General features: G+C 43.3%; 1 protein-coding gene across 1 annotated transcript in view; it reads left to right on the top strand.

Moving 5' to 3' along the window:
* Positions 1-16,316, top strand: part of LOC126260462 (dual specificity calcium/calmodulin-dependent 3',5'-cyclic nucleotide phosphodiesterase 1-like) — a 620,495-nt gene that overhangs the window by 348,314 nt on the left and 255,865 nt on the right. Inside the window, exon 5 of the mRNA XM_049957791.1 lies at positions 9,746-9,790. Within this exon, the coding sequence (XP_049813748.1) occupies positions 9,746-9,790 (45 nt within the window). The remainder of the gene's footprint in view (positions 1-9,745; positions 9,791-16,316) is intronic.

The following is a 16,316-nucleotide window of genomic DNA, read 5'->3' as shown; positions in this document are numbered from 1 at the left end:
CATCGATTTAGTGCACCTGCTTTCCCAGGAATGATCAACGCATTGAAGTAGTCCGAAGAAAGAACAATATTTTTGAATTCAAACGAACTGCGTTTTGCGATCGAATCTGGAAATATCAGTATACCAGCAAGGCAACAGCTTTCATTAAAAGTGCGTGGAGCTCTATGAATTTGTGTTTCCGTCGCTTTTACGACAAACAACGTCATGTAAAATTGTAAATTTGCGGTAAGATCTTATGGGACCAAACTGCTGAGGTCATCGGTCCCTAAGCTTACACACTACTTAATCTAACTTAAAGTAACTTACGCTATGTACTACACACACACACCCATGCCCGTGGGTGGATTCGAACCTCCGACGGGGAGAGCCGCGCGGACCGAGCGGCAACCCCGCTCGGCTCGCACCGTCATGAATCTTGTTCTAGCACAGCAAGCGATGCCGAGTAAGACGATTCTGTAACAAACGAAATACACATGTGAAGGAAGTTTCCTGCAAAGATGGATTTGTTAATGGAATTAGACGACAAAAATGACTATTTTGAATTATTTTGAATGAGTATCTAAATTCTATTTAATGATATTCTGTGTATTGAAACTGAAAAAAGTGCATGTGCTGGATTTAAACGTGTAACTTCTGCGTTATAGCCGTGAACCTTAGCCGCTGCACTACCTTTGCTAGATGGTGACATGTAAAACGTTACAGGTATACGGAGTACGGATATCACGTCAGCATAGAATTTCCCGGAAACCAGCTGTCGTCACATGAAAAACTTATAATCAGGTACGCAGGACAGACCCCTCTACAACATACCTGAGATACATCAAAACCCGTGATTAACATAACAGGTCTGACGGTCTCCTTGTGAATCACGGCTGCGGTGTAACACATAACGCCCTGACCCCACTGTAGCCAAAAAATTTGTGAAACTGAATTTTGAGGCGTCTTTTAGTGACAAACCAAGAACGCTTTCCTTTTTTTTAAATTGTTGAATCGAACCCGGGCCCTTAGGATTGACATTCTGTCCCGCTGACCTCACTTATCGGGGGCGGACGTTACGATAGTTATCAACTACGCTTAGGTGAAAGCTGGTAGCGGCGCGCGGCTAGCCGCCAGGGATGTTCTTTTGAGGTATGTACTATAGCTCACTTTCCAGAGCAAAAGACTGTTGGACATAGTTACAAAGATCGCAAATACCGATCAGATGATGTTATCGTCCTATGAGAAAACACTTGACTCACGAAATGAAGTAATGTAGAGAACGCGTCACGAAGGCGAACTCAATTCGGATTCCACACTAAATCATATTTAAGGTACATTTGCATACCGTTGGGGTATGTTGCGACCGTAGTTGCCCTTGCTTTCGAACGTGTGGGTGTACCGACATAGCAAGGACATGTGGGCTTATATTTCAAGACCATATCTATCAATCATCCAGACCGTTGTCCCTGCAACTCACAGAAAATATGTCTGTCCTCTCCATAGATATTTCTCACGTGTAGTTGTAGCTACGTACGACTATATTGTTCAATTACGTGACACACACCGCAGCCGAAAAACGTCCATGATTCGTGGAGGCACCATTTTTCTTGTGTGTTGCCCTATATGGACGTAAAACGTGGACGATAAATAGCACAGACATGAAAGAGAAGATCAGAGAATGAAAAGGTATTGAATCGAATCGCAGAGAAAATAAATTTGTGTTACAACTTGGCTAAAAGAAGGGATCGGTGGATAGGCCATGTTATGATACGTCAAGAAATCGTTAATTTGGTAATGGACGGAAGTATTGGACGTAAAAATTGTAGAGGGAGACAGACTAAAGCTTAAATTTAATAAGGGCATTCAAGTGGATTTAGGTTACAGTAGTTATGCCGATATGAACGTACTTGCAGAAGACTGGCTAGCCGGGAAGGCATCATCATACCATTTTTTGGACGGAAGACCACAACAACAGCATGATCTACACGGCACGTCACAGAACGTTAGGATGACAATTATCGAGAACCTAAATATAAAAATTTCAGGGGGTACAAGGCCTTTAAAGAGCATTTGTATGAGACAAGTGTTTGTAAACTGCTCAAGTTTCGTAACAAACAACTGCTTACCGTGTCGACATTAATGCCACTACCTTAAGAAACAACAGACAGTTGTCTGTGATGCATCTATGAACTCCTTTCCCATCGTATACGTACTACGCAGATGAAAACTAACATCAAAAAATAAGTGCAGTCACGAGATAAGAAGTAACACACACTGTAGTGTTAGTAACCAAGCAGAGTTGCAGTTCGGCACACGAATATGGATGTCGGGCTTCCTGCCTATTTCCTATCAGCCACGCCATTCCACCAGTGGCCTTACAGCATCGTCTGGAGACTTGTTCACCACACACGTCGAAGTGTTTCTGCTTTTGATTATTTTTGCGTGTCACGTCTGATCTTGCATTCATTACTACACACACCTTCTTTCCCCCCACCACGCTCATCTTTCAACATGATATTATTTCAGTTTTCTTTTCTTTCAGATACTGTATGCGGAATGTTTTATATGACTTAAGTTGTCTGGTTGTAGATGTGATGAACAGACTATATTACTTTATTATTTGTGCTGTCTTGCTGTAGATTATGTTCTACCTAATTATTTTTCTCTTGCCGTGAACTGCGTGTATGGCCTGACTCTTGTGTGTGATGATTTGTACCCTATACGGAATGCCCCCTAGGGCACCCATCTACGGGTTGCCACAAATCCTGCCTGCTGCCTGCCTGTTAAACCTGGACCGGCAGTACAAGACGCTACCGGCAGTCGACGCCACAGCATTTTAGTCTGCCACGCCAGGACTCCACAACAGTGTACAAAATCTTTAAGGAACATCACCATCTGATGACCTCCTCGTAAATACGTCCTTACGTTCAACTACGGATTACTGTATGCCTCAAAGTTCAGCCGTCAATAAACTGTGGGCAGAGTGTCCGATATTGCTTTACATGACGTTGCGTTAACCCCCACTCGTCATCCTATCAGTGCACAAAATAAGATGAAAGATTCTCATGCTTGGTATCATCGTACACTCACACTCATCCTTATTCCAAGTACAACGCAAGCTGTCAAGTGCCGAAATTGACACAAGCCATCTTCTACCGGCCGTAACTTGCGGACGGAAGAGTAATAGGAAATCTCCGACTGAGAAATCTGCTCTTCTTGAGAAAAGAAGTAAATATCACTTCACTTCGTTTCTTCTACCCCTACCCTTGTTCCTTTCTCTTGTCACTTTCTGTTCCACCTTTATCCTCCTCTCCGTTACGCCTTGAAAGTCTTTTTTCCTTCTGACTTCGTTAGACTCTCATTTTTCCCCTTTTCCCTGTATGTTTTCTTGTCTCTTTTTACTGCCCCATTTTCTACATTCTTTCTTTTCCCTAAGCTTCCCAGTTCCCTGGGCCATATCTTTCCCTTTATCCTTTCCCCTTCTCTTCCGTTTCCCTAAATCCTCTCTTTCCAACATCTTCACTTTCTGTAACTTTCCTTTTATCCTACACCTATCTTTCCTCTAAACGTTATTTGCCCTTTCTTTCACCTTCTCAATGCCTTTGCTCTGTCCCTTCCCACTCTCTTCTCCATCTTGTTCTCCACCTCATACTATTTACCATTTACATTCCTGTTTTTGTCCCGTCATTCACACTCTTCCTCCCCCTTTCTCTCCCTGCCTCACCTCCCAGTTACCCTTTCTGCTAAGTTTCCCTCCGTACTCCCCATTCCCTTTAATACTCCATCCTTCGCTATTTCTAATCCCTCTCTCTCTTGCCCAACCTATTACCTACATTCCCTTTTATGCCCTTCTATTTCTTGCTCCTGTGTCCCTTCTCTTTCCCACTGCTGTACTCCTTCCTATTCAAACCTTACATCCTTGTCCTCACATTCCATATTTTCCCATTCTTCACACCTTTCTCCTTCCTATTATCTAACCTATTGCTATTCTCGTCCTTCTCTACGTTCTCTTACTCCCTCCTGTTACCTTTGCTCCTTCATCTTCTTATCTCTGTTCTCCTCCTCACATGCTTCTGTCCCCCCTCTGTCAAAGGAAGTAGAATAAACAGTGTGAGAACGTCAACTGTTGCGAGTACTTGTGGAGTCCTGGCAGTGGAAAAATGATCCATTCTGCATGGCGCCCAGAGTGTGTACCCAGAAGAGCCTGCGCATGCGCCCCCCTCTTCTCCTCCCTACTCCCCAACCCCTACATTTTGGCACGCTGACGAGCTCTTGGCGGCTCCTCTCTAGCTAGCAGGGGCACTGGACCACCTCACTGACTGCTGTGCTACGTAAACTATTTCTCCAACGCAGAGATTTATGAGATCTCGAAGTCCCTTGTATCCCTACCATGTTCAGTTATATCCTTAACAGATTAAAGCGTTGAGATGTTCGACCTGTACAGACTAATAGTTGGAAGAAATGTATCGGTGGAGGGAGTTCATGATTCTATCCTGATACGGCATTCAGTTTCCCTTTTTTAAAAGCTTCTCTTCCAAGTATTTCACTTTCGATTTCAAAAATAATAGATTCATTCGCAGGATTCAGCTTCCCTTGGATGTAATATTTGCTCTCGAAAATAGACTTAGATATCGATGACGATTACGATGAGTACGACTACCATATATACACTACCTGATCTAAAGTTTCCGGACGCCTGTTAGTGGACATGAACATGTGTCCACCCTTCGCCTTTATGAATGCTTGCATTATGCTAGGGACCCTTTCAATGTGTCAGAATGTCTGTGCAGGAATAGCAGTCCATTCTTCCTCAAGAGCCGGAACCAGAGAAGGTAGTGACGTCGGACGCTCGGCTCTGTAGCGATGTCGACGATCCAAATCATCCAAAAGGTATTCCATTGTGTTCAGGTCTGGACTTTGGGCAGGCCATTCCATTTCAGAAATATTATTGGTATTATTGGCCACAAACCATTGCCTCATAGATGCTGCTTATGGCAGGGGGCATTTTCATGCTGATACAAACAACCATCGTCCCCGAACTGTTCCTCCACTTTATGCAGTACACAATGCTGTAAAATCTCCGTATTATCGTTTTCTTAAGCGCAGTTTGTGGACCGGACCCGAACCATGAAAATCAGACCATACTGTAACTCCACTTCCTCTGCACGTCACATCTGGCACTACACATGTCGGCAGGTAACGCTTTTTCAGGTATTCGCCAAACCCAAACCCTTCCATCGGGTTGCCACAGGGTACAGTGTGATTCATTACCCCAAATCACTCGTTGCAAGTCATCCATTGCCCAGTGGTGTCGCTCTTTACATCATCTCAACCGACGCCTACAACTGACAATAGCAGAGCTTTCCAAACTTATCCTCATTGCGGCACCCTTCTAGTACGAGGGTGAGTCAAATGAAAACCTTAAATATTTTTTAAAATATTATCTATTGTGCAGAAGGGTACAAAGCTGTGTCAATTTTCAACATAATTTCCCCCACGATCAATGCAAGTCCTCCAGCACTTACTAAGTGCATAAATTCCTTTATAAAAAAATTCTTTTGGTAGTCTGCGCAACCACTCATGCACCGCGTGGCGTACCTCTTCATCAGAAAGGAACTTCTTCCCTCCCAATGCATCTTTGAGTGGTCCAAACATATGGAAATCGCTTGGGGCAAGGTCTGGTGAGTATGGTGGATGAGAAAGACGCTCACAATGCAGGTATCTGATTGTTGCAACTGTTGTACGGGCAGTGTGAGGCCTTGCATTGTCATGTTGCAAAAGGACATCATCTGACAGCAATCCACGTCGCTTTGATTTGATTGCAGGCCGCAGATGATGTTTTAGGAGATCTGTGTGTGATGCACTGGTGACAGTGGTTCCTCTAGGCATGTAATGCTCCAAAATGACGCCTTTTTCGTCCCAAAAGAGAGTGAGCATAACCTTCCCTGCTGATGGATCTTTTTGAAACTTCTTTGGTTTTGGTGATGAGGAATGACGCCATTCCTTGCTCGGTCTCTTCGTTTCCGGTTGGTAAAAGTGGACCCAGGTTTCGTCCCCAGTAACGATTCTTGCAAGGAAGCCATCACCTTCTCGTTCAAAGCGTCGAAGTAGTTGATGCACTGGTGTGTATGATGCACTGGTGACAGTGGTCCCTCTAGGCATGTAATGCTCCAAAATGACGCCTTTTTTGTCCCAAAAGAGTGTCAGCCTTCGCTGCTGATGGCTCTGTTCGAAACTTCTTTGGTTTTGGCGATGAGGAATGGCACCATTCCTTGCTCGCTCTCTTCGTTTCCGGTTGGTGAACCCAGGTTTCGTCCCCAGTAACGATTCTTGCAGCGAAGCCATCACCTTCTCGTTCAAAGCGCCGAAGTAGTTCTTCACAAGCATCAACACGTCGTTCTCCCATTTCAGGAGTCATCTGCCGTGGCACCCATCTTGCAGACACTTTCTGAAACTGGAGCACATCATGCACAATGTGGTGTGCTGACCCATGACTAATCTGTAAACATGCTGCAATGTCATTCAGTGTCACTCGGCGGTTTTCCTTCACTGCTGCAATGTTCTGTGGAGTCCAACTCGTTGTGCCTGACCTGGACGAGGAGCATCTTCCATTGAACTCACACGATTTGCGAACTTCCTACTCCATTCGTAGACTTGCTGCTGTGACAAACATGCATCACCGTACTGAACCTTCATTCGTGGATGAATTTCAATAGGTTTCACACCTTCACTATGCAAAAACCGAATAACAGAACGCTGTTCTTCCCTGGTGCAAGTCGCAAGTGGGGCGGCCATCTTTATATTGATACTGCGACGGTATGTGTGCATCTGCACTAAGCTGCCACGTACAGGCCATTCTGCACGCTGTTTGTAGCATGCTTACCAACGTACAGGATAACGGCGCGAAATTTCGATTTGTTATTACAAATTTAAGGTTTTCATTTGACTCACCCTCGTATATACAATTTCACGAGACACCCTTTCACAAATATTAACAAAAGACTTTTATTTACTACAGATCATACTGTAAAGAAATATTCATTTTTATATTTAACTTTTAAATACTGTATAATTACACGTTAAACACCTTTTCGCAGGTACAAAACTTCTCAATGCACTTTTTACAAGTTTTTCATTTGGTTTACATTCTGAGTTTACTAGTCTCGCTACATCTTACTCGACATCCCAGGGTGTCGAGACACGCAGTTTGGAAAGCTCTGGACTATAACAATGCGTGGCTCATGAAAAGCTGCTCCACCATTGTACCCCATTGTTTTTAATTCCTTGAACACAGCGGTTATGCTAGCCAGATTGCTGGTAGCTGTTGGGAACTCACGAGTGATGTCTTCTGCTGATTTAATCCGCAAACCTTGACTGCCTCTGACCGTCAGTACATAAGGTGCGCCTGGTCTTGGTTCAGCGGTGGCTGTTCCTGATCATAATCACATCATAAACAGTCGACTTGGACAGCTCTTCAAACATCCCTGACTGATTTGTTACTCAGATGACATCCAATTTTTAGTCCACGTTCGAAGTCACTGAAGTTTCCTGACCGACCCATTGTGCCGTTACTGCTTCTGTACTTCAACACACTTCCTGACTACTTTTATACTCGCTGGTCCGCCTCCTGTGACATCTTGTGGTCCATTCCACATTGCGTAGCGGTGTCCGGATATCTTTGATCAGAGGGTGTATTCAGAACAGATCCACTTTCGAGAAATATAAAATTGTGGTTACCCACAGAACAAAATAAACTATTCGTTGACATCCCTAGAATTATCAGTTTTATATTTATGCACATCTTGGTATACTGCAGGGTATTATATGGGACAGTTTCATGAGTTCTTATGATTCATTTTGTCAGTCCTCAACAAAAGCGGGCGCCAGCGCCAATACTGCCGCAAGATGCCGCGCCACCAAACGTTAATGATTTCTTTTATAGATGCTGACTTCCGTAGCCTGTGGGATTTTGAACAGCAGAGAGGTTCATCTTTACGTTATTAGTGGTGGAGCTGTCCTCTAGCGAAGACCTGTAACACTGCTCAAGACACTGAACCTAAAGAAAATTACTTGTCTTTTGCGCAGTGCTTAGCTTTCGTTAACTTTTTGCCAAGCTATGTAGAACTTGCAGACTTTTTTATTTTAGCGTAGCTACAAACTAATTGTAGAGTGGTTTTCCACAGTTAAATAAGGTGATTTTACTAACGTAATTTGTTCAGTTGAGTTCATTAGCCTTTAAATGTTCCATAGAATTCCTATATGTCTTTCGCGGCATCTTATAGTTCAGTGCTACTTAGATTGGTAATTCCGTTCGAGAAACTGTCATGCCCTGCCCATTTCGTTTCATTCCGTTTCGGCAAGAATTGAAGCTAACCTGGTGACACTACGGTGTGATACACATTTTTTTGTATATAGGTGTGAGCCCCTCCATGCTCGCACAAGCATGGTGACCAACTCAGAAAGTCTACTGCCACTTCTGCGTTGTTAGTATTTAGAATCGAGGAGATCGCAAGAGCGAGGAACTGCGATGTTATCCGTACGTCTGGGTAAGGTTACCCATTAATGCGGGCGCATCTGGGTGATAGAAGTGGTCGCAAAAGCTTGACAGAATCAAGCTTGAAAGAAGAGCGATTTAAAAGGCAGAGGGAAAAAAGTGCCAAGGGAAAAAAGCTCTGCGACAGTGTCAGGTTGGATAGTAAGGGCAGTAGCGGTTTCTTGCTATCTGTTACAGATCGTGCAAGGTAAGGTTATGTTAGCAGTTAGGTATCATACATCAGTACCATAGAAGCAATGCCAGATTGTCATGGAATGATCAGTCCTGTCGAGGAGGTGAGCGCTGTTGCTGCTGGGCCGACGATGTCTCCTGGGCCAGCTGCTGCTGCTGCTGCTCCTGTAACATAGCCATGTCGTTGTAGGTTTGTCATTTCGATGGTCCTCGAAGGAACTGGCAGTGTGATATGTGTTGGGAGTTTTTTTGTGAGTCGTGTATGGATTCCCTGCGATTGCCAGTTCTCTTGGCAGAGGCTCAGCTAGCAACCTAGTCAGTGGCTGAAGTGCAGGGGCTCGCCTCATTGTGTCGTTTGCGTAGTTACGAAGTTACCATAGATGGTTGTCCCTAAGGAGTGTCTTTGGGCGCTTGTGTTTCCATCTATGGTAGTTGCCCAGGTGTAGGATGTGAGGATTGTTCGAGTGACTTGATTTCTTGTACAGTCGTGTGGCAAGTTTTTTGAATACCTCCTGGAAAGTCTCCAGTAGGTATTCTCGGTGAAGGTCCGCTGTCCGTGTGTATCGGGGAGCATTGCTTATGATGCGTAATACCTTGCTATGTATTTTCTGGAGGCGGTCCAGGTGTGTGGAAGCTGTGTATCCCCATACAGGAATCGTGAAGATCATTCTCCAGTTTCTCTTGCCACGAACTCAGTTTGAAGTAAGCACTCTCTCGGGATTATGCAACCTGTCATCCGCTAGCCATTTTTTCTCAGAAAGATACAGCATCAGCATTCGAGTGAATTTTACGCCAGTGCCTTAAATACCTTTCAACTCTTTCCTGTTATTTTATTCACTGCGTGCATTCCTGCATTTGCCCTGAGAGTGAGTAGAGATTTCTTTGTGCTGTGTGGTGCTCTACTTTGTTGACTGACTCCTGTTCTCTGCATCTAAAAGGGATTCCTGTGTGTGTGTCTGCTGCAGCTAGGCCCTGCGCGCGTGGGCGCCACGATGTAGGGTGATGCAACCAGCCTGAGCATGTTTCTGTCTTTCCTTGTAGATTTCTCGACGAAAAACTAAAGGCAGCCGCCACTCTTGTTAGTAGGTGTGTCTATCTTTCAGATCTTCTACGGTTAGTTGAATTCGCTTCGTGCGCTTGTGCGTTGTGTTTGCGTGGCTGTAGTTGCGGCGCTTTTAGCGTGCCGAGAGGTAACTGTTGTGTATGCAGCGTGCTAATGCTAGTAGGTGACCGCTGTCGCAATAGATTTTGTTTATAGCGTTAGAAGTCCTACTAGAAATTATGCGGAGATGATTGAGTAGACTAACTTATTACAGTGCATTTAAATGTTTGAGGTAGTAAATATGTAGGGTTAGAACTGTAGCTTTCATTTTACTGCTTCTATACTTACCTCTCATATATGTAATGCATGTAGGTGTTATTAATATTAAGTACACCTTTTCTTTCGAGTAGTCCAACGTGTGCTTTCTCCTTTCCACAGTTCAGCTTATGTTCTGGAAGAATTTGTATAATTTCTTGTTTCGAATAGAGACGTCCAAATAATTTTGAAATCTATCGTGTTTTAAATCGCTTGGTAGCATAGACTGCTATTCAGAATGTCATCGGAAATGAAAACTAACAATTTATAGCGAAAAGTAACACGATAATACCAGCAAAAACGTTCTGTTAAATGCGAATCTCAAACAAGCTGCTTGCGAGATAATTGCGAATATATTTTACTAGCCGCCACTGGCTTCACTATGAAATACTGTCGTAGTTAGCGCAAATTTATTAGAAATTTAAACTTTTCGATCAAGAAGCTGCAGAAGAATGCTGGAGATTAGATCGATAGATCTAACAATTAACGAGGAGGTGCTGAATCGAACTGGGGAAGGAACAAACTTGTGGTACAACTTGACCAAAAGAAGGGGTCGGTTGATAGGACTTATTCTGAGACAGCAAGGAATTTTGAGTTTGGTAGTAGAGGAAAGTGTGGGAGGTACAAATTTTGGGAGGAGATCAAGGCATGAATACAGTATGTAGGTTCATTTCGGTGTATTTTACAGAGGTTCAGAGATGAAGAGGCTTGCAAAGGACAGACTAGCGTGGAGAATTGCATCAAACTATTCTCAAGACTGAAGACCACAACAGCAACAACAAAAACAAACTCCAATCGAATTCGGCTCAGATTTCAGCATGGCCTACGTCAACAAAAAATAAAAAAAGCACGTCAGTATGTTGTATGTTACAATTTTACAGCCGTACGTGTTAAAGGCCCCCCATGAACCATGGACCTTGCTGTTGGTGGGGAGGCTTGCGTGCCTCAGCGATACAGATAGCCGTACCGTAGGTGCAACCACAACGGAGGGGTATCTGTTGAGAGGCCAGACAAACGTGTGGTTCCTGAAGAGGGGCAGCAGCCTTTTCAGTAGTCGCAAGGGCAACAGTCTGGATGATTGACTGATCTGGCCTTGTAACAATAACCAAAACGGCCTTGCTGTGCTGGTACTGCGAACGGCTGAAAGCAAGGGGAAACTACAGCCGTAATTTTTCCCGAGGACATGCAGCTTTACTGTATGATTAAATGATGATGGCGTCCTCTTGGGTAAAATATTCCGGAGGTAAAATAGTCCCCCATTCGGATCTCCGGGCGGGGACTACTCAAGAGGATGTCGTTATCAGGAGAAAGAAAACTGGCGTTCTACGGGTCGGAGCGTGGAATGTCAGATCCCTTAATCGGGCAGGTAGGTTAGAAAATTTAAAAAGGGAAATGGATAGGTTAAAGTTAGATATAGTGGGAATTAGTGAAGTTCGGTGGCAGGAGGAACAAGACTTTTGGTCAGGTGACTACAGGGTTATAAACACAAAATCAAATAGGGGTAATGCAGGAGTAGGTTTAATAATGAATAGGAAAATAGGAATGCGGGTAAGCTACTACAAACAGCATAGTGAACGCATTATTGTGGCCAAGATAGATACGAAGTCCACGCCTACCACAGTAGTACAAGTTCATATGCCAACTAGCTCTGTAGATGACGAAGAAATTGAAGAAATGTATGATGAAATAAAAGAAATTATTCAGATAGTGAAGGGAGACGAAAATTTAATACTCATGGGTGACTGGAATTCGAGTGTAGGAAAAGGGAGAGAAGGAAACGTAGTAGGTGAATATGGTTGGGGGTAAGAAACGAAAGAGGAAGCCGCCTGGTAGAATTTTGCACAGAGCCTAAATTAATCATAGCTAACACTTTGTTTAAGAATCATGAAAGAAGGTTGTATACATGGAAGAACCCTGGAAATACTAAAAGGTATCAGATAGATTATATAATGGTAAGACAGAGATTTAGGAACCAGGTTTTAAATTGTAAGACATTTCCAGGGGCAGATGTGGACTCTGACCACAATCTATTGGTTATGACCTGTAGATTAAATCTGAAGAAACTGCAAAAAGGTGGGAATTTAAGGAGATGGGACCTGGATAAACTGAAAGAACCACAGGTTGTACAGAGTTGCAGGGAGAGCATAAGGGAACAATTGACAGGAATGGGGGAAAGAAATACAGTAGAAGAAGAATGGGTAGCTTTGAGGGACGAAGTAGTGAAGGCAGCAGAGGATCAAGTGGGTAAAAAGACGAGGTCTAGTAGAAATACTTGGGTAACAGAAGAAATATTGAATTTAATCGATGAAAGGAGAAAATATAAAAATGCAGTAAATGAAGCAGGCAAAAAGGAATACAAACGTCTCAAAAACGAGATCGACAGGAAGTGCAAAATGGCTAAGCAGGGATGGCTAGAGGACAAATGTAAGGATGTAGAGGCTTATCTCACTAGGGGTAAAATAGGTACTGCCTACAGGAAAATTAAAGAGACCTTTGGAGATAAGAAAACGACTTGTATGAATATCAAGAGCTCAGATGGAAACCCAGTTCTAAGCAAGGAAGGGAAAGCAGAAAGGTGGAAGGAGTATATAGAGGGTCTATACAAGGGCGATGTACTTGAGGACAATATTATGGAAATGGAAGAGGATGTAGATGAAGATGAAATGGGAGATACGATACTGCGTGAAGAGTTTGACAGAGCACTGAAAGACCTGAGTCGAAACAAGGCCCCCGGAGTAGACAACATTCCATTAGAACTACTGATGGCCTTGGGAGAGCCAGTCCTGACAAAACTCTACCATCTGGTGAGCAAGATGTATGAAACAGGCGAAATACCCTCAGACTTCAAGACGAATATAATAATTCCAATCCCAAAGAAAGCAGGTGTTGACAGATGTGAAAATTACCGATCACTCAGTTTAATAAGCCACAGCTGCAAAATATTAACACGAATTCTTTACAGGCGAATGGAAAAACTAATAGAAGCCAACCTCGGGGAAGATCAGTTTGGATTCCGTAGAAACACTGGAACACGTGCGGCAATACTAACCTTACGACTTATCTTAGAAGAAAGATTAAGGAAAGGCAAACCTACGTTTCTAGCATCTGTAGACTTACAGAAAGCTTTTGACAATGTTGACTGGAACACTCTCTTTCGAATTCTAAAGGTGGCAGGGGTAAAATACAGGGAGCAAACGGCTATTTACAATTTGTACAGAAACCAGATGGCAGTTATAAGAATCGAGGGACATCCAAGGGAAGCAGTGTTTGGGAAGGCAGTGAGACAGGGTTGTACCCTATCCCCATTGTTATTCAATCTGTATATTGAGTACATTGAGCAAGCAGTAAAGGAAACAAAAGAAAAATTCGGAGTAGGTATTAAAATCCATGGAGAAGAAATAAAAACTTTGAGGTTCGCCGATGACATTGTAATTCTGTCAGAGACAGCAAAGGACTTGGAAGAGCAGTTGAATGGAATGGACAGTGTCTTGAAAGGAGGATATAAGATGAACATCAACAAAAGCAAAACGAGGATAATGGAATGTAGTCGAATTAAGTCGGGTGCTGCTGATGGAATTAGATTAGGAAATGAGACACTTAAAGTAGTAAAGGAGTTTTGCTATTTGGGGAGCAAAATAACTGATGATGGTCGAAATAGAGAGGACATAAAATGTAGACTGGCAATGGCAAGGAAAGCGTTTCTGAAGAAGAGAAATTTGTTAACATCGAGTATAGATTTAAGTGTCAGGAAGTCATTTCTGAAAGTATTTGTATGGAGTGTAGCCATGTATGGAAGTGAAACATGGACGATAAATAGTTTGGGCAAGAAGAGAATAGAAGCTTTCGAAATGTGGTGCTACAGAAGAATGCTGAAGATTAGATGGGTAGATCACATAACTAATGAGGAGGTATTGAATAGGATTGGGGAGAAGAGAAGTTTGTGGCACAACTTGACCAGAAGACGGGATCGGTTGGTAGGACATGTTCTGAGGCATCAAGGGATCACCACTTTAGTATTGGAGGGCAGCGTGGAGGGTAAAAATCGTAGAGGGAGACCAAGAGATGAATACACTAAGCAGATTCAGAAGGATGTAGGTTGCAGTAGGTACTGGGAGATGAAGGAGCTTGCACAGGATAGAGTAGCATGGAGAGCTGCATCAAACCAGTCTCAGGACTGAAGACCACAACAACAACACAACGTGTTAAAGGAGATGCTGGACGTGTCTTCGTCTCAGTGAGTTACGATTTCTCACGAACGACGCAGAATCATCTCGTAAGTCTTGACAAGACTTAATTTTCTTATCCAATCTGCCTAAAAAGCCTAAGAGGTTCAGGTCTTACGTAAAATCAGTAAGCGGATCGAAAGGACCTACTCAATCACTGTGACCGTACTGGCAGCAAGACGGAAGATAACAGAGAGAAGTCCGAAGTACTGAATTCGATCTTCCGAAATACAGAGGGGTACAAAAAAATGTATCCACTGTTTAAAAGTCCATAACTGGCAAACTAATTGACGGAGTTGTCTCATCTTTGGTAGTGTAATAGTTTGTAGTTCCGGTAATCGCCACACAAGCATTGTATTGCGTTGTTTTTTTTTGTCAGATGACAGTCGCCAGATAGTCAGTGTTTTGTTCTAAGTTGCACCTATTTACTCTAGTAAACATGGCTGCCGCAAGGCTTACATTCGATGAAAGGAAGTCAGTTTTGAAGTGATATTATAAGTACGAAAACATTAATGAGGTTCAAAGGCAATGGCGAAATGAGTATCAAATAGAGCCACCAACACGTTTAACGATTCGTCGCATTCGAGACAAATTTGAAGCCGAAGTCTCTGTTAAAGATGTACACAAGCAACGATCTGGACGACCTGTAACAGTAACAAGTCCAGCTAACTCCCGTCGTGTGTTGCAAAAATTCACTCGCTCACCACAGAAGTCTGTGAGACAGTGTGACCGTGAAACTGGAGTGAGTCGCTCAGGTGTTCGGCAAATTTTGAAGACAGCAAAATGGAAGTGCTACATCCCACGATTGCTACATGCAATGAACGAGGGCGACCCAGATCGTAGAATGGAGTACTGCGAGTGATTTACTAACAATGTGCGCAACGATGAAGAGTTTGCAGAGATGATTGTGTGGTCTGATGAGGCACAGTTCAAACTGAATGGTACAGTAAATCGCCACAATTGCATCTACTGGGCCGCCGAAAATCCGAACGTCCATGTAGACAAAGCCGTGAATTTGCCAGGAGTAAATGTGTGGTGTGGGTTGTCTTACCTGGGCTTGATTGGGCCACTCTTCTTTGACGGCACAGTTACCGGTGAGGTGTACCTTCAGAAGCTTCAGACATCCATTTTATCTGCCATCTGAGACTTGTATGGAGACGGAAGAGTTTTTTTTTTTTTCAACAAGATGTTGCCGCAGCCCACTACCAAAATCGTGTTAGGGCGTATCTCGACGAAAATCTACCAGGAAGATGGATAGGCCGTAGAGGTGGTGTGGAGTATCCATCACGTTCCCCAGACCTAATTCCTCTGGACTTTTGTCTGTGGGGAATACTAAAGGACGTCGTTTATCGACAAAAGCCACGCACATTGGATGAACTTCGAGAATCCATCGTACATTCATGTGCAAATATCCAACTGAACATGTTGCAGTCAGTAGGTCGTGCTGCAGTTCGGCGGCATCGTTTGTGTGTGGATGTTAATGGTGACCATTCCGAACACCTACAGTGATATCTTTAAGTTGGACTTTAAGCTACACTTTCACCAAAAATGAGACAACTTCGTCAATTAGTTTGCAAGTTATGGACTTTTAAATAGTGGATACATTTTTTTGGACTCGTCTTTAGTTTCACCGCGGAAGATCATTCCTCCTTTCAATTATCGTACGAAAGTTGGAATGTGACATACTGAGATAACCAATCGTGGAACAGAAAACGAACTACAGTCGCTTAGTATTGGGTTAGGCATCTGGACCAGATGAGATACCTGTAGGATTCTACAAAGATTATACGAAACAACATGCTCCCGTTCTAGTAGCAGTTTATCGTAGTCCGCTGTAGCAACGAATGGTACCTAGCTACTGGAAAAATTACAAGTCATTCCCATTCTCAAGATGGGTCGTAGGGCAGTTGTACATGATTATAGGCCTATATCCTTGACGTCAGTGTCGTTTTTGGAGGACGAATATCTCCTATATAAAAATCAACGTGGATTCCGCAAACAGAGATCTTACGAAACTCAGCTCTCTCTGTTC

This window comes from Schistocerca nitens, chromosome 5, assembly GCF_023898315.1.
Source record: "Schistocerca nitens isolate TAMUIC-IGC-003100 chromosome 5, iqSchNite1.1, whole genome shotgun sequence".
In the NCBI taxonomy this organism is placed as follows: domain Eukaryota; kingdom Metazoa; phylum Arthropoda; class Insecta; order Orthoptera; family Acrididae; genus Schistocerca; species Schistocerca nitens.
Note: the sequence above shows the minus strand (reverse complement) of the source record. Positions and strands in the feature narration are given on the sequence as shown.